The 23,016-nt window shown below is 46.9% G+C and overlaps 1 protein-coding gene across 1 annotated transcript in view; it reads left to right on the forward strand.

The window, feature by feature from the left end:
- The window catches only part of LOC128344291 (zinc finger protein 850-like), a 39,782-nt gene extending 20,899 nt beyond the window's left edge, over nt 1–18,883 (forward strand). The window contains exon 8 of the mRNA XM_053294153.1: nt 11,486–18,883. Within this exon, the coding sequence (XP_053150128.1) occupies nt 11,486–12,787 (1,302 nt within the window). The 3' untranslated portion in view covers nt 12,788–18,883. The remainder of the gene's footprint in view (nt 1–11,485) is intronic.
- The last annotated feature ends 4,133 nt before the right edge of the window (nt 18,884–23,016 follow it).

Below are 23,016 nucleotides of genomic sequence, written 5' to 3' on the forward strand. Positions count from 1 at the left end.
CAGGAACAGGAAATAGCAGAGGGAGGTGTGTGCTTTGCTTCGCGAGAGACTCTTGCAGAACAGGCAGGGGAGAGAGCATATCCCTGGGCTCCCCAGATCCTTTTACGCCCCCCCCCCCCGCCTTGCACTTCCTTCCTTGGGGGCCAGGCCCCACCACGTGGACTTTGCACACACACCCCGGAAGCTTGGAGGGAGCTGCTGATGCTGCAGGTGAGAGATGCAGGCGGAGGGGCCGGTGGGGAGCGGGATCCTCCTCCACCTGCTTCTGGGATAGCCTGGGGCGTGGCGGGAGAGAGGGGGGGCCCTGCCGACCCCTGGGACACTGGCGGCCTCCCTCTGTCTGCCGCAGGATGCATTGCACGCTCGCAAGTGCTTTTCCGCAGCTCCCGCTGAACCCTGCCTGGCTGGGCCCGCCACGCTGTCCGCCCCGGCAAAGGAAGGAGGATGGGAGTGGGGTGGGGATTAGGGCCCTCCTCCGCTGCTGCCTGCTAGACACTTGGCCCTATTAAAGTCCTTCTACCCCTGCAGGCTGAGCTCCCTCCCTCTTACCTGCTGCCCCCTGTACTCCCCCCTCCGTCCCCCAAGAGACAAATGAAGCCGCTCAGCTGCAGCAGCGTGGAGGCCTTTTCTCTGGCGGGGGCGGGAGGGGTTCTTCCCTGGGGACTCCAGAGTGGCTGAATCTTATCTTCCAACTCCTCTGCTATTCTGCCCCGATCCTTACCCTTTTCCTCTGGGGATCTGGCTAGGTCAGGGGTCTGTCCCCACCCCAGCTCTTCCTGCTTTGATAATTCAGTCTTTTAATGCCTTTGAAGGAATTCAAAATTATCTTCATTTTGACTTGGTTTGTTGTTCTTATTGTTTGTCAGCCCTATTAAGTAAGATGGCTTCTCTCTTTTCAGATTCCCCTTCTGTTTTCAATCACTTCTTGCAGTATTATTATTATTATTACATTTATATCCCGCTCTTCCTCCAAGGAGCCCAAAGCGGTGCACTAAATACTTGAGTTTCTCGTCACAGCAACCCTGTGAAGTAGGTTAGGCTGAGAGAGAAGTGACTGGCCCAGAGTCACCCAGCTAGTTTCATGGCTGAATGGGGATTTGAACTTGGGTCTCCCTAGTCCAGCACTCTAACCACTGCACCACGCTGGCTCTCTTCTTGCCATTGCAAGAGGAGTGAGTCACTGTGCACTAATCTCTCACCCCACAACCTTCCTTTGGGGGAGAAACAACTTTGCTGCCACACATTAATAAAACAAAACAGAGTTGGGGGCTGGGTAAGAGTCCTCTTTTCAGGGGGTTACTGAGCCCCCCCATGCAGCAACCCACTGGCCCCTATATTGAGCTCAGTCGCCTCCCCCTCCGCTTTACACACAAACGAAAAGGGAAGGGAGGAACCTCCATTCCAGCCAGTTACTAAAAAAGGGATTTTATTAAAAGATTCATCATAGGAAAGAGAAGAGGAAGTGTTTGTCTCTAGACTGATGAATTTGAGCAATCAAAGTGGAGTTATGACATAAAATGTGTGTTGATTGGTTCTTCTCTCTGATTCACAGGATTCGCTTCCCCTGCCCTGCATTTCTCAATTAGAAGTAAAGTTTTGCAGGTAAATTAAGTGTTTATTTGGAGAGAGAAGAATAATTTGACAAAGAAAACTCTTTGGCCATATAAGACTAACTGCTGTTATAAGAAGATCTTATGGCTGCATTGGCAGTTACATTTGAGATCAAAGAAAAAAATGGATTTGCAAAACCCAGTAATGAAGGTGCAGAAAAAGGCCCCCAAAGCATCCAGGCTGGGAGTGGCAAGGAATTCTGGGAAAGAATGCTGCAAAAGATCCTGGAAGGAGACCCCACCAGCAGTGATGTTGAATGCCAGAGACTCAGGCAGTTCCCCTACAAGGAGGCTGAAGGACCCCGAGACCTTTGCAGCCGAATCCACATCCTTTGCTGTCAGTGGCTGAAGCCAGAAAAGCACACCAAAGCTCAGATGCTGGACCTGGTGATCCTAAAGCTGTTCCTGACTGTCCTGCCCTCAGAGATGGAGAGCTGGGTCAGAGAGTGCGGAGCAGAGACCAGTTCCCAGGCGGTGGCCCTGGCAGAAGGTTTCCTCCTGAGCCAGGCAGAGGAGAAGAGGCAGGAGGAGCAGCAGGTGAGAAGCAGAGCCATTTTATCCAAGTAGTTTCAGGGGGCTGAGAACCTTTAGGATTATGCCACCAGTTGCCAGGTAGGGTCCTCCTGCAAGCAGAGCCAGAGTCCTTTTCTTCCCATCTGGCAGAAGTTCAGTGCTTACAGTCAGCCAAGCTGCTGTACTCGCAGTGGAACCCAGAAAGAGAGCAAGGAATGGTGCGGGGATGACACCAGCTTCTCCCCTCCTACCTCTTCGCTGGCTGGGAAGTTTTACAAGAGTTCTGGGATGTCCTCTTATAGTCCTTTTTACTCCCAGGGCTGGATTCCTTCCCCAATCACGTTTTAAATTTTTTATTGGCTTTTACAATAGCTTTACGTTCAAATTACATTCATTTATTTAATTCTACACATAAGTAAATATTGACTTACTGATTACCTATCTGTTCACGATAATTATACATATAAACCATTTTTATATGAAAGGTGGTATATAAATTTAACAATAACAATAAATAAAATGCTATAATAATTCAAAAGCATAAATACTCCATACTACTACTCGATTTTACCCAACCCAACCTGCTGTTATTACTATATTTCAAACCCTGCTGAAAAGTCCATATTAGAAAAATATTTTTTTAAGTAAAGCAAAAATGGTTCCCAATCTTCTTTAAAACTTTCCAAATTTTCATCTCTTATAAGTGCTGTAAGCTTTGCCATCTCAGCATATTCCAAATTTTTTATCAACCAGTCTTCTTTTGACAGCATTTTAATGTCTTTCCATTTCTGCGCATATACTATCCTGGTTGCCGTGGTTGCATACATTAAAAATGTTGAATTTCTTCTGGAGAACTCTTTCAGTTATTCCCAGCAGGCAGGATTCTGGCCTCTTCAGAAATGTCATTTAAAAATTTTTCTTCAACTCATTGTATATCATATCCCCAAAAGCCTTTGCCTTCCCACATGACCACCACATATGGAAAAAAGTTCCTTCACATTGTCCACATTTCCAACATTGGTTTGAAACATTTTTATACATTAATGCTAATTTTTTCATTGTCAGATACCACCTATACATCATCTTATAATAATTTTCTTTTAAAGTATAACATTCAGTAAACTTTAAATCAGTTTTCCATAATTTTTTCCAAGCAGCCATATCTATATTATGACCCACATCATGAGCCTATTTTGTCATAGTCGTTTTAACCACTTCATCTCTTGTCTCCTCCCAAAGCAACAACTTATACATCTAATCTTTCATCATTTTCACACAACTCCTTCTCAAATCTCGACTTTGTATCCACAAATCCAACCTTAAGATCATTTTTATCAATTTCATTTAGCTGATGATACTGAAACCAATTACTAACCAAATTTTGTACTTCATTTAAATTTTTTAATTTACAGCCCTTCTCTTGAAAACATAACAAATCCCTATAAGTACCCCATTCAGATTGCATATTTGTCTCTACGTGCCAAAGCCTCAATCTGGGATACCCATAATAGAGTTTTATACTCCAACCATTTTTTATATTTTGCTCATACTCCCATCAGACTCCTTCTTACATAGTGATTAAGAAAGTCTTTATACACTTTGCTTTTATCATACCACAAATATGAGTGCCAGCCAAACCTTCTAACAAATCCTTCCAGATCAAGTATTCTGCGATTTCTTAATGTTATCCATTCCTTTAACCACGTCAAACAAACAGCATCAAAATACAACCTTAAATCAGGCAGGGTAAGACTACCTCTTTCTTTAGCATCTGTTAAGTTTTTAAATTTAATTCTTGGTCTTTTCCTTTGCCAAACAAACTTAGTTATGTCCTTTTGCCATTGCTTGAAACAGGCAAGTGTATTAATTATAGGAATAGTGTGAAAAAGAAACAACATTTTAGGTAAGACATTCATCTTCACAACTGAAATTCTTCCCATTAAAGATAAGTTCGTTCTAGTCCATCTTTGCAAATCAATTCTTACTGTATTCCATATTTTAATATAATTATTTGAAAACAACAAAGAGTTTTTATGTCAACCAGAAGCCCAAATATTTGATTTTCTTCTCCACTTTCACTTCCCATCTCATAAAGTCTATCATTTGATTTCGGGTCCATATTTTTTGTCAACACCTTCGTTTTACTCTTATTAATATAAAACCCGGCCAATTCGCCAAATTGTTCTAGTTTTTCCAAGAGCCTTCCAACCTTTCCTAATGGATTTCCTAGAAAAAACACCACATCATCCGCAAAGGCTCTGAGTTTATACTCCTGTTTCCCTAGTTCTGGTCCTTGTATTTGGTCATCTTCTCGAACGTTTCTGCAAAGCACTTCCAGAACTAATATAATTTTTTTTACAATCCTACCAGGGCTGGATTCCTATCCCAATCCACTGGTCCTCATGCACCTTCCCTAAGCAAGCCAGGGCTGCAAGTGGGTAGGGATGTGCATGGAACCAGGCGCGGGTGCCTGATGATGGTGGGTGTGGGTGTATCACACTTTAAGAGTGAAGGAGGTGCACTTACGCCTGCCTCCCGTTTTTCCCACACCAGCGCCCGGTATTTTACACGTTCTCCGGGGCGGCAGTGTACTTCCCTGCTGCCCTGTTTACTCTTCAGCCAGAAGTGGCCAGAAATAGCTGGTGCGCATGTGCCCTCCGGACATGAGTGCATACATGCACCAGCTACTTCTGGCTGAAGAGGAAATGGTTCAGCAGGGAAGTACACTGCCGCCCTGTAGGAGGTGTAAAATACTGGGTGCCAGTGGGGGGGGAGGAGCAGAGGGAGGGGGGTAAGTGCAGTCTCCTTCACCCTTAAAGAGACAGTCCCCCCACCGCTTTCCCCCCTCCGGCGCACCATATTTTAGATAAATTTTTGGGGCAGCAGCGTTCCTCCCTGCTGCCCCTGCCCCCTTGTTGACCAGTAGAAGGCGAAAGTATCTTCCGCACATGCGCGCGCCACCGACGCTCACACCCCCGCCGCGTAGCGTGCGCACGCAGCGTGTGACGTGTACAGCAGGGGCACACGTCGGGGGTGCGCTCATGCGTGGAAGATACTTCTGCCTTTTACCAGTCAACAAGGGGGCAGGGAGGAACGCTGCCGCCCCGAAAATTTCTCTAAAATATGGAGCGCCGGAGGGGGGAAAGCGGCGAGAGGAGTAAGTACAACCCCCCGCCCTTAAAGCGCTACCCCCACTTGGCGTTGGACCGCCAGACCGGGCCACTTGCGAACCGGTTCGCAGGCCTCTAACATGGGCTGCAGACCAATTCGTGCTCACTTCTACTTCTCAGGGTCTCTTGCTATGGGATGCTTTTCCCAGAGATGCCAGACTGATGCCCATCTCATGTCTCTTTGGCATCCGGAAAAAAACACCCCTTATTATTTCCCCTGGCCGTTTAAAAACATCATCTGAGGATGTTGTTCTTCATCCAGCTACCTGATGGGCACTTTATTTATTTATTTATTTATTTATTTGGAACATTTAATATACCGCCGACTCCGAAGACTCCGGGTGGTGCATAAAAGCATGCAAACAAGAAAACATTAAAATTACATTCTAAATTAAAAACTAAAGTAACTAACAAAAAAGGGGAAAAAACCAAATAGGTAAACCACAGGGCAAAAGCCTAGCAAAAAAGAAAAGTCTTCAATAGAGATTTAAAAATCAGTAAGGAAGGGGCTAAACGAATCTGAAGGGGAAGAGAGTTCCAAAGGAGCGGGGCAGCAACCGAAAAGGCCCTTTCATGGGTCCTAGAGCCCTGACCATCTCGGAAATCAGGGACCGACAAAAGGGCAATCTGAGATGATCTGACCGGACGGGATGTAACTGGATGGGAGAGGGGGTCTGTAGGTCCAAGCCCTGCAAGGCTTTGAAGGTCAAAACCAGGACCTTAAATTGGAAGCGAATAGGCAACCAGTGCAGCGACTGCATGAGAGGTGTTACCCTGTCATATTTTCTGGCACCCATGAGTAGGTGAGCTGCTGCATTTTGGACCCATTGTAGCTTCCCGATCATCTTCAAAGGTATCCCTAGATGGAGAGTATTACAATAATCTAAGTGGGAGATAACAATGGCATGGGTCACTGTCATTAATGTCTGCCGATCAAGGTAAGGGCGTAGCTGGCAAATCAGATGACGTTGGGCAAAAGCACTTCTGGCCACAGCCTCCATCTGCTGTTCAAGCAGGAGGCACAAGTCCAAAAGGACCCCCAAATCATGAACAAGCTCCTTTGAGGGCAGCGCCACCCCATCTAAAACAAGGTTCACATCCAGCTGTTGGCCGGTACAAGGGCTGAGTAAAAGTAGTTTAGTCTTAGTGGGATTCAGTCTGAGCTTGTTTTGATTCATCCAGACCTTAACAGCTTCCAGGCATTGAGTAAGCACAGAAACAGCATCTCCAGAATGGTCTGGGATGGCAACATTCAGTTGAGTATCTTCAGCGTATTGATGAAATCTCACCCCAAACAGGGAAATGACCTGACGCTTCATATAGATGTTATAGAGGACAGGGGCAAGAACTAAACCCTGGGGAACTCCATAAAGGAGTGGCCATAGGTCAGAGCATCTGTCCTCAATGCATACCGACTGGACACGCCCACTAAGGTAAGAACAGAACCACTGTAAGACAGTGCCCCCAATACCCAACCCACGCACGCGGTCGAGAAGGATAGCATGATCGATAGTGTCAAAAGCTGCTGAGAGATCTAAAAGGACCAGGAGAGGGACACTACCCTCGTCAAGGTTCCGAAGAAGATCATCTACCAGAGCAACCAGTGCTGTCTCTGTGCTATGCCGAGGCCTGAAACCCGACTGATAAGAATTAAGATAACTAGTTTCTTCCAAGACCCTCTCAAGCTGGGCACATACAACCCTCTCTGCCCCCTTTCTAAAAAAGGGAGGTTGAAGATCGGTCTATAATTGCCAAGGACCGCAGGGTCCAGGAAGGGTTTCTTCAAGTGAGGGCGAACTATCGCCTCTTTAAGGGCTGCTGGCACGAAACCCTCACGTAGCGAGGAGTTAGCCAACTCCTGTAGCCAAGAATTAACATTCCCACCGGCTGTTCTATCCAGCCAGGAGGGACAAGGGTCCAAGCAACATGTTGCCGCACCCATACCTGAAAGAATTGTGTCCATATCCTTGACCAACTCAAAGGTGTCCCATATAACATCACAGGGCGGAATCTCCTCTATCTGATCAGATCCTATAGAAGTAGAGTCCAACTCTAGCTAAAGGCGGGAGACTTTATCTTCTGTTGCTTCATTAGGTCTTTATTATTCTTAGTTTTCTTGTCCTCTTTTTAAAAAATATCTTTGTAATGTCTGCCCTGAGGGGATTTCTACCAGAGTTGTGTGATGTGTCCATATAATACAAATCAATACTGCATTCCCTTTCTTTATCCCTCTTCCCCTTCTCCTATTCCAGGCACTGGGCATGTTAGCCAACATGGCCACTGATCCCCTGCAGGCAGAGAAGGCTCCGTCAGACACCAGGCAGAGTCTGCTCTTCAGGGGGATCCTGCGGGAGGAGGAGTGGGGTGGAGGAACCACCTCACTGGGTAAGTATGCTTGGGATTTATTTCATCTTGGCCCTCCCCTGAAACAGCTGAATTGCTTTTACGTTCCCTTTAAGTCTCTGTGCAAGAGATGCTTTTCTCTAGGCTCTCCACTGTATTCAGTAACTTCACACTGAGACTCCAAAAAACATTGTCGAGACAGATTGATTTCTCTCCAGTCCGTGTAACGCAAAATGCGTAAAAGCATAAAAGACATTTCCTTTTTTTACCTCACAGGCCGTGAAATGTCCCTGGACATTCTTTCTAGTCCTTCTCCTCTTGGTGGTGGAGAGGAAGATGTTTCTGTGCTGTCACCAGATCAGGTAGGAGAAGCATCAAGGGAGGAAGAGGCAGGCCTCACCTGTCTCTGGGTAGGAAAAACTCTATTTCCCTTTTCTCTTTCGATTAAAGATGCTCCCTTGGAAGACAAAAGTTGCTGCTAAAGAGACATTGAAAGCAACTTTGGAAGATCCTTTAGAGGAACATCCGGCCATGACATTAATGACAATATCCAGATAGAGAAAATGCTTTCTTCATCTTTCAGGGACCCGTGTCCTTTGAGGAGGTGGCTGTGTGTTTCTCCGAGGAGGAGTGGGCTCTGCTGGATCCCCGCCAAAGGGCTCTCCACACGGAAGTTATGGAGGAGACTTGTGGGCATTTGGCCTCGCTGGGTAAGGCTCCCTCTTTCCCTTGGTGGATGGATGTGGAAGGCAGGAATTGCTGCTATTGCCGTTCTGTATCAGTGCATTGTGAGGATGTCATGGAGGATGTCAGCAGCTGGTCCACGTTCCTTGGATATTCCCCTTGGTTAAAGAGAAGAATGAGTCCCAACCTGAGCCTAAAAGGGGTCATTCCTAGAGATGGCAGTAAAGCACTCCCACCCTCCTCTTCCTAATGGGCAGAAGTGTCAGCTCACTTCAGCCCTTAACTTCATTTGGTGGTGTCTGACATGGTCCGAGATGGAACTTCTCTCCAGTTAGCGCTTCCTTGACCTGTAGTGTGGCTGAGAGAGATACTTGTGGCTTCCTCTACTAGACCTCCTTCCTGGGACTATTTCAAATCCTGCTGAGGACTCTTTCAAAGCCTTTGCCACCCATTCTTGGCCTTATGCATGGCTGTGGTCAGGAGAACAATTTTGACAGGCTGAGTTGGGCTCCCTGAAGATTTGTTCTAGTTGGAACTGCAAAACCTCCTTTGTCTGTTTCTTTTAGTTCTGAAACATGAGCTCACTTCTTGGTCAGAAGATAGAGAAGATCCATTCATTCACGTCTCTGAGGAGGACGACGAAGAGAGATCAGCAGGTAGGTGCTTTGCTGTGTGTAGGGGTGTGCACAAAACCAGTTTTCCCGGTTCACTTCGTGGTTGAACTGGATTCTAAGCTGGTGCCCTCATTCGGGAATCAGTTCCATTGAACTGGATCCAAGTGGTTCGTCCATAGGGAATAATGGGAATTCGGACTGTCCCATTATTTGCTATGAGTAATGCCTAGGGACACCAAATTGGGTTAGATGGTACTGTATGTCATGATGGGTGCTACCTATCAACGAACCTGCAAAAGTATCGGGCATTTGGGCTTTTTAAAATGAATTTTTTAAAAAAAATTCCAGGGACATCAGCAGGTCATCTCTTGACTTATTGACCATGGACCAACAAAAATAAAGATCATTTAAAATAGCCTCATTGTCTTTTAGGCTTGTGCCCGAAACGTTTTGGCATCCATTGAAAAGGCCGCCGAAACGTTTCGGGTGTCGGGGCAGATTTGGCGCCGGCGGGGGTAGGGCTTTAAGGGCGGGGGAGAGTGTACTCCCCCCCCCCCGCCGGCGCTCTCCGAATTTGAAGCCCCTCGGGGCGGCAGCGTTCCTCCTTGCCGCCCCGTCGGCCAGAAGTGGCCGGAAGTTCCGAGCGCGCGTGCGCCCGTTGTGCGCGCACGGTGGGTGGGCGGGCGGGCGCGCGCACAACGGGCGCACACGCGCTCGGAACTTCCAGCTGACGGGACAAACGGGGCGGCAAGGAGGAACGCTGCCGCCCCGAGGGGCTTCAAATTCGGAGAGCGCCGGCGGGGGAAACGCGGCGGGGGGGTGAGTACAGGGGCCTTTCTGAGGCAGAATGGGGGATGGGGGTTCCGGAAGTTCCCCCTTCGGCCTCCATTATTTGCCAAATTGCCCGGTTCAGGCAGTCTTCAGCCCGTTCCAGGCCTCTCCCCTGTGGCATCAGCCTTTTTGAGGCTACTGCACATGTCCAATGGGCCTCTGCATGGCCAGGTTATGCACGGCGGCATACAAAATGGCCACTGCCACTGGGGTGAGACCCAGAACAAACTGAAGACCTCTTGAACTGGGTGTTTTAACAAATAATGGGGACTGGTGGGGAGGGGACACTTCTGGAGAAGCCCTTGGAGAAGCCCCCAGAGCAGCAGCAGTGATATATATAACTCTTGAACGCCCTGAACAGGCCCGGGAGGTTCGCTTGATACCAAATGTGGTGGGTGGGTGTTGGTCCGATATTAAGCCATAGAACCAAACAGATTCGATGTCAAACAGGTTTATTTCCCAACCTGTTTGCACATCCCTAATTGTACATGCCTCCCCAGTGGTCAGAGTAGTCTCGAGTTCACCCCTCATCATCTCCAGGCGAAGAGCAGCTGGCTCAGAGCTGCCGTGTCGGCACAGAAGGTGCTTGCTGCAAGGGAGAACGGCTTGAGTGTCAAGGCCATCTCAGAAAGGAGCTTCCAGTCAGCGCATGGGCACCATTACTGGTGATCAGGAAGCCCCTGCAGAGGTTTGGCTGCCCGGAGAGCTGATGTGTGCTCAGTGGCCAGAGGCTGTACATGCAGCAGAAAAAAATATACAGCTCTGTCTCCTTTAGGTCGTTCCCTCTAGGATGAGTCTCTCCTGTCTAACACCCTTGAGACCTGCCAGGGGAGACAGCAAAGGAATAATGATAAGAGATGTGGTGACAGCCAACAACCTGGATGGCTTTAAGAGGGGTATGGATAACTTCATGGAGGAGAGGTCTATTGACTGCCACTAATCGGAGGGCTGTTGGCCACCTCCAGCCTCGGGGGCGGGGTGCCTCTGGGTACCGGTTGTGGGGGAGTAACAGCAGGAGAGAGGGCATGCCCTCAACTCCTGCCTGTGGCTTCTAGGAGCATCTGGTGGGCCACTGTGCGAAACGGAATGCTGGACTAAATGGGCCTTCGGCCTGATCCACCAGGGCTGTTCTTATGTTCTTAACTGCAGAGATTGAGACATAGAACATACAAAGCTTCTTTTTACTGAGTCAGGCCACTGGTCCATCTAGCTCAGTATTTTCTACCTAGACTGGCAGTGGCTTCTCCAAGATGGCAGGTAGGAGCCCTCTCTGGAGATACTACCAGGGAAGGAACTTGAAACCTTCTTCATTCAAGCATGCAGAGGCTCTTCCCAGAGCGGCTCCATCCCAGTGAGGTAAGGGGGCAGGTTAAAATGATTGAAAAATTGTATTCCGCCTGAGGGAAATGCTTCTGCAATACCACATCCTTTGGAGCATGTAGCTGGACTTCATTTTAATCAACAGATGCTGCTTAGCACATGGTGGGATTTGACCCTCCACTTCATCTTTCCCTAGGTTTGAACTGCAGTGCTGTTAATTGGGTTTTTTCCTTGGGTTGAGGCTTTGTTCCTCCCTCACCAAAATTCTCTTTTTATGTCTGCAGGTAATCGGAGAAAAAACAGAAAAAAGGGGAATGTGCAGAGAAGAAAAACTGAAGAAAAAGAGAAGAAGAAGAGCTTCAATGGCAGAGATAAGATTCCTTCCCATCAAAATATCCAGACAGGAGAGAAACCCTACACATGCTCAGACTGTGGAAAGAGCTTCAGTTGGAAGTCAAGTCTTTCTGCCCATCAAAGAATCCACACAGGGGAGAAACCATATACGTGCTCAGAATGTGGAAAGAGTTTCAGTCTTATGGAACAGTTTTCTAAACATCAAAGAATGCACACAGGGGAGAAACCTTATATGTGCTCAGAGTGTGGGAAGAGCTTCAGTTGCAAGTCAAGCCTTTCAGCCCATCAAAGAATCCACAAAAGGGAGAAACCATATACGTGCTCAGAGTGTGGAAAGAGTTTCAGTCTTGTGGGCCAGCTTTCCGACCATCAAAGAATGCACACAGGGGAGAAACCTTATATGTGTTCAGAGTGTGGAAAAAGCTTCAGTTGGAAGTCAAGCCTTTCTGACCATCAAAGAATCCACACAGGGGAGAAACCATATACTTGCTTAGAGTGTGGAAAGAGGTTCAGGTTCCTCTCAAGCCTTGCCATCCATTATAGAATCCACACAGGGGAGAAACCATATATGTGCTCAGAGTGTGGAGAGAGCTTCAGTCGGAAGGCTCAGCTTAATGACCATCAACGACTCTACACAGAAGAGAAACCATATACGTGCTCAGAGGCTGAGAAGTGCTTCAGTGAGAAGGGCAATCTTTCTGCCCATCAAATAATTCACACAGGGGAGAAACCATATACATGCCTAGAGTGTGGAAAGAGCTTCAGTGAGAAGGGCAATCTCTCTTGCCATCTGAGGATCCATACCGGGGGGAAACCGTATACGTGTTCAGAGTGTGGAAAGAGAATCAGTTCCAAGGGTAATCTTTCTATCCATCAAAGAATCCACACAGGGGAGAAACCATATAAGTGCTCAGAGTGTGGAAAGAGCTTCAGGCAGAAGTCATATCTTTCTATCCATCAAAGAATCCACACAGGGGAGAAACCATATTCGTGCTCAGAGTGTGGCAAGAGCTTCAGTGAGAAAGGCAGTCTTTCTGCCCATCAAAGAATCCACACAGGGGAGAAAACATACATATGCTCGGAGTGTGGGAAGAACTTCAGTTGCAAGAGCAGTCTTTCTGTCCATCAGAGAATCCACACAGGGGAGAAACCATATACGTGCTCAGATTGTGGAAAGAGCTTCAGGCAGAAGTTCAAGCTTTCTGTCCATCAGAGAATCCACACAGGGGAGAAACCATATATGTGCTCAGAGTGTGGAAAGAGCTTCAGGCAGAAGTATGAACTATCTGCCCATCAAAAAATCCATGCAGGAGAGTGTAGTGAGCAGCCTGCCGGCACTGATAGTTAGCAGGAAAAGTACCCATGACCTTTATTGACAGACTGACTACCCTAGGTCCTGACCAGTCATCCAGGCAGGCAGGACTAGAGGGTAAGGATGTGCACAAAACGAAAGGATGTGTCCTTTTCTGGACTGCCAAACCCGTTTGGAGGTCCCACATTTTGACTGGTTTGCCACTGGAGGATATCTTTTAAGGAGTAGAGCTGGTGCTGTTACACCCCCTGCCATATTTTCTCCACTGGCACTGCCACCGAAACCAATGGTGCAGGGCTGCAAGAAGGTATGCAGTAGCCCGGCCCATGCCCGCGATGTTGGTGGCAGTGCCGGCGGGGGAAGTGCAGTGGGAGGGGTTTAGCAGGACCCTCCCTGCTCCTTAAAGGTAAGCCCCCTGCCACCAAACCCGTCTGTCTGACAGTTCGTGCTCATCCTTACTAGAAAGCTCCTGGGTAGAAGAAAAGGGAGTTGCCCAGGTGAGAAGGGATTGATGGAGACTGACCACATTCCATCTCAGTTAATCTGCAGAAATTGGGGAGACAGATTTGCAGTGGCTTGGATCTCGCCAGGGCTTTGGGGGGATTCAAGGGGCAGAAAGCCAAGCTAAGCATTTCTAAGTGCAACCAAAAAGTCGAAACCTAAGAAAACCTAGTATGCAACAAAAAAGGGTTGTCTCTGTTTTTACAAACCCTCACAGTGTGTTTGATTAAATATGGGTGGAGGGGGAGGGGACGCCTCTAGTGCAATCCGTCTCCCAACTGGGACACTAAGCCAGCTTTGATTAGCTCACCATGTGCAGGCATACAGTTGGGGAACAGCTGTTTTTCTAGTTGCCTGTTAGCAAGGAGAAGTAAAGTTTGAAACTGGGATTTTTAATGACTCTGATTCCCATTATGAAAATTTATTAAGGAGTGATTTGGTGGCAGCAATTTAAACTACCAGAGTCTCTTATTTACCTTTAGTCTTAAAAGTTAAAGATTAAATTCCTTTGTGCAATCTGATTCAGCTTCTCAGATTGCAGGGAGGGGTGACGCAGCTGATAAAGCCTCCCTCATGAGTTGCTGGCCAAGACCAGTCAGTGGGTTGATTCTTTACAGAGAAAAACTCTATCCATGCTCAGTGTATGGAAGGAGCTTCAGTTGGAAGGGTGGGGTTTCTGTCCATCAAAATATTCACACAACCAAGAAACTTTATATGTGCTTAGAGTGTGGAAAGAGCTTCCGTCGGAAGGACAGTCTTTCTGTCCACCAAAGAATCCACACAGGGAAACACTACATATATGCTCAGATTGTGGAAAAACTTTAAGAAGGCCAACTTTTCTGCCTGCCTTGAACAGCATCCTGCCCTCCCAGTCTGGACACTGTTTGAGAGGGGTGTTAACGAAACTCTTCAGGAGTGCTGGCTAACCACTTCAGTGGTACTTTTGGACTCTTCTGGGATATCACTGTGACTATATGGAAGAGTCGATGACAGTGTCTGAGCCCCTCTAAGCAATGGGGACCTTGTCCTGGATGGCAGTAGTCCCAGTTCAGAACTGGACGTACACTAGAGGGCGTAGTCTTATCTGCCACTGCTCCATCCATCTCTGTAAATGCTTATCCTGAGCGAAGCCATGGGGCCTTGAGGGTACTCATGTGTAACTTGGAACCGTCAGGCTAGATGCCAAAGATGTGGAGGGCAGTGCAGTTAGTAGGATGTGGGAGCCAGTGCTTGGTAAATTGTGTGGAGGTATTCTTGAGCCGTCCTCATTATGTGAAGCGGGGGACCATTCCTGATCCTCCTATGATCCTGAACTGCTGAACGCCTGGCTATAGTCCTTCTAAGGCTCCTTCTGTCCGTGCTTTTTGATTGCTGGAGGAAATAATGGGGTTGCTGTCAGTAAGTGACACCACACACACACACACACACACCCCTTTCCACATATTGCCATTGTTTTGGACATTGCCTGTAATGTGGGGCCTAAACTTGTATTTGTCAACACATGGCTGAAGGGAGTACAGGCAAGAAGCATACACATGTTCCCTTGAGAAAATAACTTGAAGGAATTCCAAGCCGCATCCTCCTTACGGGATATAATGCTGCTTAAATTTTTTTCGCTGCAAGTAGAAATGTTTCAAGGTAAGGATTAAAATGAAAGTGAGGTAAAAGTTTATGTGGAGGAATTGCATCTGGGTACAGAGACCGAGCTCTGTTTAAAACATGCTGAGTTAAATCCTGAATACATTGCTCTGTGATTATTTTGCATTCCCAGGAATTTGGGATTTCCACGCCCAAACACCATGACTCTGGCATACGCATAGCGCGTCTAGTCATGACTTCATGGGGTCTAAGTCCATAACGCAGAGGCAGGACTTCTCTGTAGCTGCTCTTGGGCTGTGGAATGCACTCGTGGCAGAAATTCGTAATTTGAGATCATTGCTGTCCTTCAGGAGAGCCCTTAAAACCTATCTGTTTGGCCTGGAATTCCAGGTTTTTTAATTATTAACTGTTTTAAATTGTTGTCCTGATTTCCAGGGTTTTTAGCTGTTTAATTGATTTTATTGTGTTTTAATAGTTTGATTTTAATTATTTTTGTTTTTATCATGCTGTAAACCGCCCTGAACTATTTTGGAAGAGCAGTAAACAAATCCAGTCAATCAATCAATAAAAACTGATTTTGAACCTCTCAGTGCTGTGAGAATAGTGGTGAGGTTCTCATCACAGTTTTTACCACTGGATGAGGCCATGTTACTTAAAGCTTCCTTGATTGTGCGACTGGATCTCTCATCAAGGCCAATGACTACGGGTGTCGTGCTATGTGGAACCTCTGCTTGATGCCTGTCCCGTGAAGGAACTTCCTCTCAGAATCGAGGTATTTGGGGACCCTGAATCTGCTGCAAACTACATTGAAAAATACTCTTGCAGTGACTGAAGCTTAATCAAGTAAATGAATGTAATTTGACGGTAAGGTTATTGTAAAAGCCAATTAAAAAAATTTAAAATGCAAAAGAAGCTGTATCAGTTCTGATTGGTATTGATTCAATCTAGTTTGGAAAAGGTTCCAGAATGACAAGGCAGAACCGTTTGCCTCTGGAGGTGGTAGAAATTGAGCCAATGTAATCCATTTGGATGTGGCTCATCACAGAGTCCACGTGTTGTTGTCTAACAGGGCTTTGGCTGGCAGTTGACATTCACATGTGCACACCACAAACAGCTTTCACAAAAGGCACTCACATCATCATACATTTCTGGCCACCATCCTGTATGCTGAACTCTTTCAAGTGGGGGCTGTTTACTGCTGTGTCCCATGTCATGCACGGACTGGATGAATTCATGTCTGACTGCGGCTGGAACTATCCAGTGGTGGTCTCCAGTGGCCGCTGCACCCACCAGATTCCATCTGCCTTCTCTACTTTAAACATCCCTGTCGAATCTGAGCCTTTTGAAGCTACAGTAGGCCTTCAATCTCGGAGTCTTCTTCTTGAAGGGTACTTACATCTAGAATAGGAACTGGTCCTCCTCTGAGTTGGGAGGGAGAAACCATAGGAGAGAGGGCATGCCCTCAGCTCTTGCCTGTGAACTTAGCAAAGGCGTCTGGTGGGCCATTGCGTGCAACTGGATGCTGGACTAGATAGGCCTTGGGCCTGATCCAGCAGGGCTGTTCTATTAATTTGACTGTGGGTAATGACGGGCAAGAAGCTCGGCTTCACCAGGCTTGCTAGGTGTTGTTGCCTCTGGCTAAAGAGTCTGCTTCATTATTCCAGCTGTCTTTTTCTGATGTGCTGCCACGTGGGTAAGCCAGGTAGGCGCTGTTCTCTTTTGGACTAACTCTGCTGTTTTCTGCCATTTATCTGAGTGTGCCTCAGGGCGTCTGTCAGATGCCTCCATTTCACGACTCAACCATATGGGAAGCTATGTTGTGTCGTGAAATGATGTATTTTAGGGGAGAATGCTTTCTTTGAACTATTGCTTTGGAACCCCTTAATAAGTATTCCCACTGTGCAATAATCCAGACCAGCGCAAGACATGCCTTCTCACAAGGGGACAAGGACTGCTCTGTTGAACTCTGCAATCGTGAGGCATATGTGATGATGCACAACTTGTCTTCTGAATGCTGATTCAAGGTTGTTGCTCTACTAATCTCTGAGGTGGCCAAATGAACCACAAAGGGGCACCAAAGTGGCAAAAGCTTTCATTTGTTCTGGACCCCACCAGTGTTCCCTCTAACAGGGATTCCCATATATTGTTGACTACAACTCCCATAATCCCCAGCCAAAGGCCATTGAAGCTCGCGATGCTGGGAGTTGTCTTCAACAACATCTAGGGATCCCTGTTAGAGGGAACCCTGAACCCCACTCATACTGATGACTCTTCTTCAAAAGCTGATAGGCTTTGCCTTGGCTGCAAAGCCTTCTTTAAATTCATGAAAGTTGTTCATGATGCCAATTTGGGTTCTAAGGGAGTGAATGTCCGTGGGGGCTGGAAGTTTAGAAGACCTACCATCTTCCCTAAAGGCAGATAGATATTTTGATACCCCGCAGCATGAAACCATGTCTAGATAACTTCCAGAGGGGGAAGGGCTGAATATCACAAGAGCTGACATTTCCAAGGGAGCAGGCCAAACCCCAGTGGTGGAGCCTGACCCCCAGTGGCCCATGTGCAGCGGCAGCCTCGCCGTCCCTGCGTCTGACGTCAGACACGGAGGCGTGGTCTGGCTCCCCAATGGAGCCACAGCTCCGTTTGGGACTCAGTCAGTTGGGACTGGAGGAGGGAGTGAGTCAGGCCAGCACTGCCCCTTCAGGAGCTAAACTCGGGCTAGCGCTGCGTTCGCTGGCCATTTAACTCCCGAAGGGGCCACACGGCCCCTTTGGGAGTTAGACTTCTGCTGGCTCTGCATTCACAGCACAGCCAGGAGCAGCTTTTCCCTGTCTTAAAGGCAGGGAAGAACCACTGCTGGCCGCAAATGCAGCGGCCCTTTAACTCCCGGCCCTTGCTCAAGAGCTAAACCAGCACCCCCATGTCTGACGTCAGATGCTGGGGGGGGTGTCGGGGCCACGAAGCGCAGTCCCTGATTGGACATGGCCTGGGTTCTTTGAACCCGTTCACCCAATGGTAGCTCCACCCCTGCCAAACCCCTGGTTGTAGCTTTTGCTAGCTTCTGCTACAGGAGAAGGTTGAATTTGTCCGTGTGGGGCAGAGCGGGAGTCAGGCCTTCTGTAGGGATGTGCATAACATTTCAAAAGTGAAATATATTGAGCTTGAAACAGAACCTTCTTCAAATAAAGGGTCTGTTTCGAGCCTGGACCTAAACAACCTCATTTTGAGTTGAAATGTTTCAATGTTCCGAGTTCCATTTTGTAGGCCTGTTTTCCCCTTGCTGATAGGTTTCCTGGCACTGGCTTCTGATTGACTTGTGATCTCCTAGCTTCTTAGTTGGCTTGTTCTACAGATCAAGTGTTGTCATGGGGAACTATGCCCCCATTGACTTGGGTGTTACCTACCACCCAACCCTCAAAAGAAATGGGCAAGTGGGTGACTTTTAACAAATTGTTAACCTTTTAGGATCCTATGGCAGTTTGAGGGAAAGGTAAAAATGTGTTGATCTGCAGCATTCCCCTTTTGCCATCTCCCACGGTCATCTCCCAGTGCTGGAAGGGGCTCTTCTGCAGGAACCAGAGTCCATGGGACACCTGGAAAGGCACATATAAGCATTGGGAAAATACACGGGGATATCTGGGAAACTCCAATTTGGTTATTGATATTTATATAGTACAGATTTATTGTGTTTTTAAAACTTTTAATTAGATTTGTATTTTTATACCCCAATTTAATATTTTATTGTGTAACTGTTTTATAGTCTTATATGGTGTTAAATGTTTTGTAAACCACGTTGAGATTTTTTTTTATACCACCCTTTTATACCACCTTGAAAGGTGCTATAAAAATTTATTGGTAAATATTTAGGGTTCATTCGGGGCTGCAGTTTTTTAGTATGAATGTGATAAATCGTCGCACGAACAGTATAACTTGTAATCTGCTGCTGAATGTTAACACATTTCAACTGTGTTTAAATCTATTTTACTTTATGCTGCTCAAAGACCAAAATAAACCGTATCTATCTGTTTGTCTGACTAGCATCTGGGAAATGTCTTTCCTCATAGCATTGTACCCGTGGCAGCAATGGAGTGGCGCATGGACTAGCAAGGGAATGCGAGGAGGTGGGAGGGGCTCAGCAAGGGGACTCAGGGTGGGGCAAATGGACTGAGAAAGCCCAAGGTGGGCAAATGCAAAGTAATGGAGGCCTTGTGAGGCAGGGTGGTACAAAGAGATTGCACAAAGTCGTTACAGTTGATATGGCGTGGAAGTTAAGCTGGGTACCTTAACTTGCAACTTCCATGCATTTCAGAGCATGAGTGAAAATGTAAAGCTTCTTAAACCAAAAGGTTTTTGGATGACTGGATATAAACTTGCTGCCTGAAGATTGCACTTCATGCATCTGATGAAGTCCATGAATGTAAATGCCACACTGTGTGGCTTAGCTGACATACCACATAGGAGATGTCTGCGCAGTAACACTGTCTGCAGACAAATTGTGCAAATGCAAATATTATGTAACTGCTACACAGAGGTAAATCAATGATTGACAATCGGCTCGCATTTTTTGCAAGAATTGAATTCTTGTGCAATTTTTTTGCATTTGTGCAACATGCATGCACTCAGTGTTCCTGGGCTGATCTACCCTTACATGGTATGGCAGCCAATGTGTTCTTCTTTAAGGGGTCACAAGACCTTTGGTTGTCTTTGCTGCTACAGACTAACACAGCTACCCTTGCAGAAGTGGGAAAGCAGTGGCACCTGCCACCTCCGACAGGACTTTGAGGGTAAAGAACAGCAACAATATATCTAAGTTGACCCACTGTATTTTTAGCGAATAGCAGATTTAAGCCCAGCCTCTGTCTCAAAGCAAGCCCACGTGGGGGAAAGAAAAATGCTGCATCATTCCCTCCATGTTTTCCCAAACGCTGTTCCTTTAAAGCTAAAACTGTTCCGTTGGTATTTGCTGCCACCACGCCCACCTTTTAACAGAGTTTATCCCCACCCACCCCTTGGTGAAGGGTGAAATTCCAGGGAAACTCTCCTTCTCATTTACCAATGGGGAAGTACAAAAGCCCCTCCATGTGCAGCTTCCATGTGGTGGGAAAGCTTGGTAGGTTGCTGAACAATTAACGTTGAGGCATGTTTTGCAGCAGAGTAAAACCCCTCCCCTGCCCCAAGTTAAAAATCCACTCAGGGGCAGGTGAGTAAAAGAATAAAAAAGAAAAAGAAAGAAAAAGAAAAACTTTATTCAAAATACTACAGACGGCTTCAGTCTGAGGTGCTCTCAGCTTTGAGTTACAGGTAAAAAGAAATACTCACTACTTTACAAGATTACTTCCAAAGAACACTCCAGCTGGTATTTGGAATGGCACACTTTAAAACTCTTGGTTACCCAGTTGCATAGATAATTCAAAAAGCAACCAGTTGCAAGCAACCTTTGGAGTGTCATGGGGGAAACCGTTATCCGAACAATTCTAATCTTTGTAGGTACAGACATGTCACAGCATCTAAATATTGTTTCAAAGGCCTTGATTGCAAGCCTACCAAATGTGACGTATTTCTTGATTGCTGGATCCTTTACTGTTGACGGTCGATCCTAAAAGACAGAAGCTATCCACCACTTCAATATCTTCATTGTCAATTCTGAGGCTGGTTGCTGTACCTGTTGTCATTATTTTAGTCTTCTTGACATTTAGTCATAGTCCAATTTTTTCACTGTGCTCCTTGACTTTCATTACTAGAGCTTGCAGATCATCTGCATTCTCAGCTATCAGAGTGGTGTCATTAGTGTAGCGCAGCCGCAGGTTATTGATATTTCTTCCTCCAGTTTTAAAGCCACGCTTATCTTCTTCCAATCCAGCTTGACTCAGTGTATGTTCAGCATATAAATTGAATAAAAGAGGAAGTAGACAGCCTTGTCTTACTCCTTTGCCGATCTGGAACCAGTCTGTTTCACCATGTTCCATCTGGACTGTGGTTTCCTTCCCTGTGTATTGGCTTCTCATCAGGGGCGTAACTATAATAGGGCAAGGGGAGACAGTTGTCTGGGGGCCCACTGCCTTGGGGGGGCCCCCAGAGGCAAGTCACATGACTGACTCCTCCAGCCACGCACCCGCCCGTGCTTCCTTCAGTTGCATTCATCCTCCGAAATTGATGTGAGTGTTAAGACCTGGAGCTACCAGAACAGCATGTCTTTCTCTAGTACCATTACATGACTTGCATCCTCCACAATTTACAAAACCTTTTTAAAAATAATTAAGGATTATGTTCTATTGTGGCACATTGTGTGTGTGTGTGTGTGTGTGTGTGTGTGTGTAAATTTTACTATGCTTTTTGTTACCACTATTCAGCCTCATTTAAGATTTCTTCACTTCATGAGCTGAGTGTCAGTAAGGGGGGGGGGCATTTTAAAATCTTGTCTCTGGGCCCACTCCAACCTTGCTACGCCCCTGCTTCTCATGAGAACAATGAAGTTCTCTGTGATGCCCATTTTCCTAATGATATTCCACAACTGGACTCAGCACTTCCTGTGCTGAGACACCATCTTTCCTTTCGTCTTAGAGAGAAGATGGAAACATCTCTCTCCTTCCTTACCTATTCATTATGTAGTCCTTTAGATTAGGTGTAGGTCCTTTCCTATCCAAGTGCACTTAAGCAATAAATACTTAGTATTTCGTACTACAAGAATCTCCATGTGTATTTCTCTAAACAGCTGCAACAACTAAACCATCCTCTGCTACCTAGGGGTGTGTACGGAACCGCCACACTGCGGTCCGGCACTGGGGTGGGGGGTAGCTTTAAGAGCGGTGGGAGGGTTTACTTACCCCTCCCGCCGCTTTCCCGCTCTGGCGCTGTAATGTTATGAGTAATTGGGGCGGCAGGATACCTCCCTGCTGCCCCTTCCCCGATGTTGCTCTAAAAAAACTCCCAGTAGTCCTTTGCATGCGCGCGCGCAAAGGACTATTGGGAGGTTTTTTTTAGAGCAACATTAGGGAAGGGGCGGCAGGGAGGTATCCTGCCGCCCCAATTACTCGTAACATTACAGCGCCAGAGCGGGAAAGCGGCGGGAGGGGTAAGTAAACCTTCCCGCCGCTCTTAAAGCTACCCCCCACCCCTGAACCGAACCACCCAGGTCCGGACCGGTCCGGAGGCCTTTAGAATGGCCTCCAGACTGGTCCGGGCCCATCCCTACTGCTACCTACTCTGTAACTGGAGTGTGTGCTCATTCCTTAGTGCTCTGCTGTTTTACCTGACTGATTGATTAAGTGCCGTCAAGTCGGTGTCGACTCTTACTGACCACATAGATAGAGGCTTTCCAGATGTTTTACCTACTGGGGGTAAAAATTAACAACCCCCAACATTATCCTCTTCTTTCTTCCCAACTGTAACCAAGTTTTAAGTATGCATGGTAAGATGGGGTGCCTACTCCACGTTACCTGACGAAGGAAATCCCAGAAAGGCTGCAATCCTCAGTTTGTAGACCCTGTCTTTTTTATTTTTCTACGTAAACGGTTTGGGGTCTGCTCCTCCCTCACACGCCTTCCTCCCCAAGAGCTGTGCCTACGCCAGCCTCTTCCTGGCCTCCAACCCAGCCTGCGAACCATCTCTCATTCCACACATGTACAGTAGGCTCAATGCAACTGGATAAGGAGGGAAGTGAGTCTGCTGCTGTGCAGAGGAACAGGCTGTTGTTCGGGCGGGCAGGAAGGAGGGAGGAAAGACTCCCCCTCGTCCTAGTACTGGGTAGGATGAACTCCTGGGAGGGCCAGCCTCAGAGATCACGCCCCCCGCCCCCGTCTGCCACTTCTGTCTCCATTAGCAGCTCATCCCTGCCTTGGGCTGCCCGCATTTCCTTGCTTGAGCCTCTGAACTCCTCAGACATCCTACAGGTAATTTGCGCGCTCCTGATCCTTTAGAGGAATGTTGAGATAGGGGTGAAGGTGTGCGTCTGCGTGGAGGTGGGGGCATCAAAAGTGGTGGGGGAGGGGTTAGTTATAGAACAGCTTTTACAATTATAGAACAATTCTAATTACTGTGTTTTCAACTTTTTACATTGCTTTTAATTGTTGTCTGTTTTTAAATCTCTGAATTTTCATAAGCCTCCTGGATATGTGTCATATCTGTCGGTTTTTAAATCAAATCCTAAAACAAAATAAATAAATAATAAC

This window comes from Hemicordylus capensis, chromosome 2 (assembly GCF_027244095.1).
Source record: "Hemicordylus capensis ecotype Gifberg chromosome 2, rHemCap1.1.pri, whole genome shotgun sequence".
NCBI lineage: Eukaryota > Metazoa > Chordata > Lepidosauria > Squamata > Cordylidae > Hemicordylus > Hemicordylus capensis.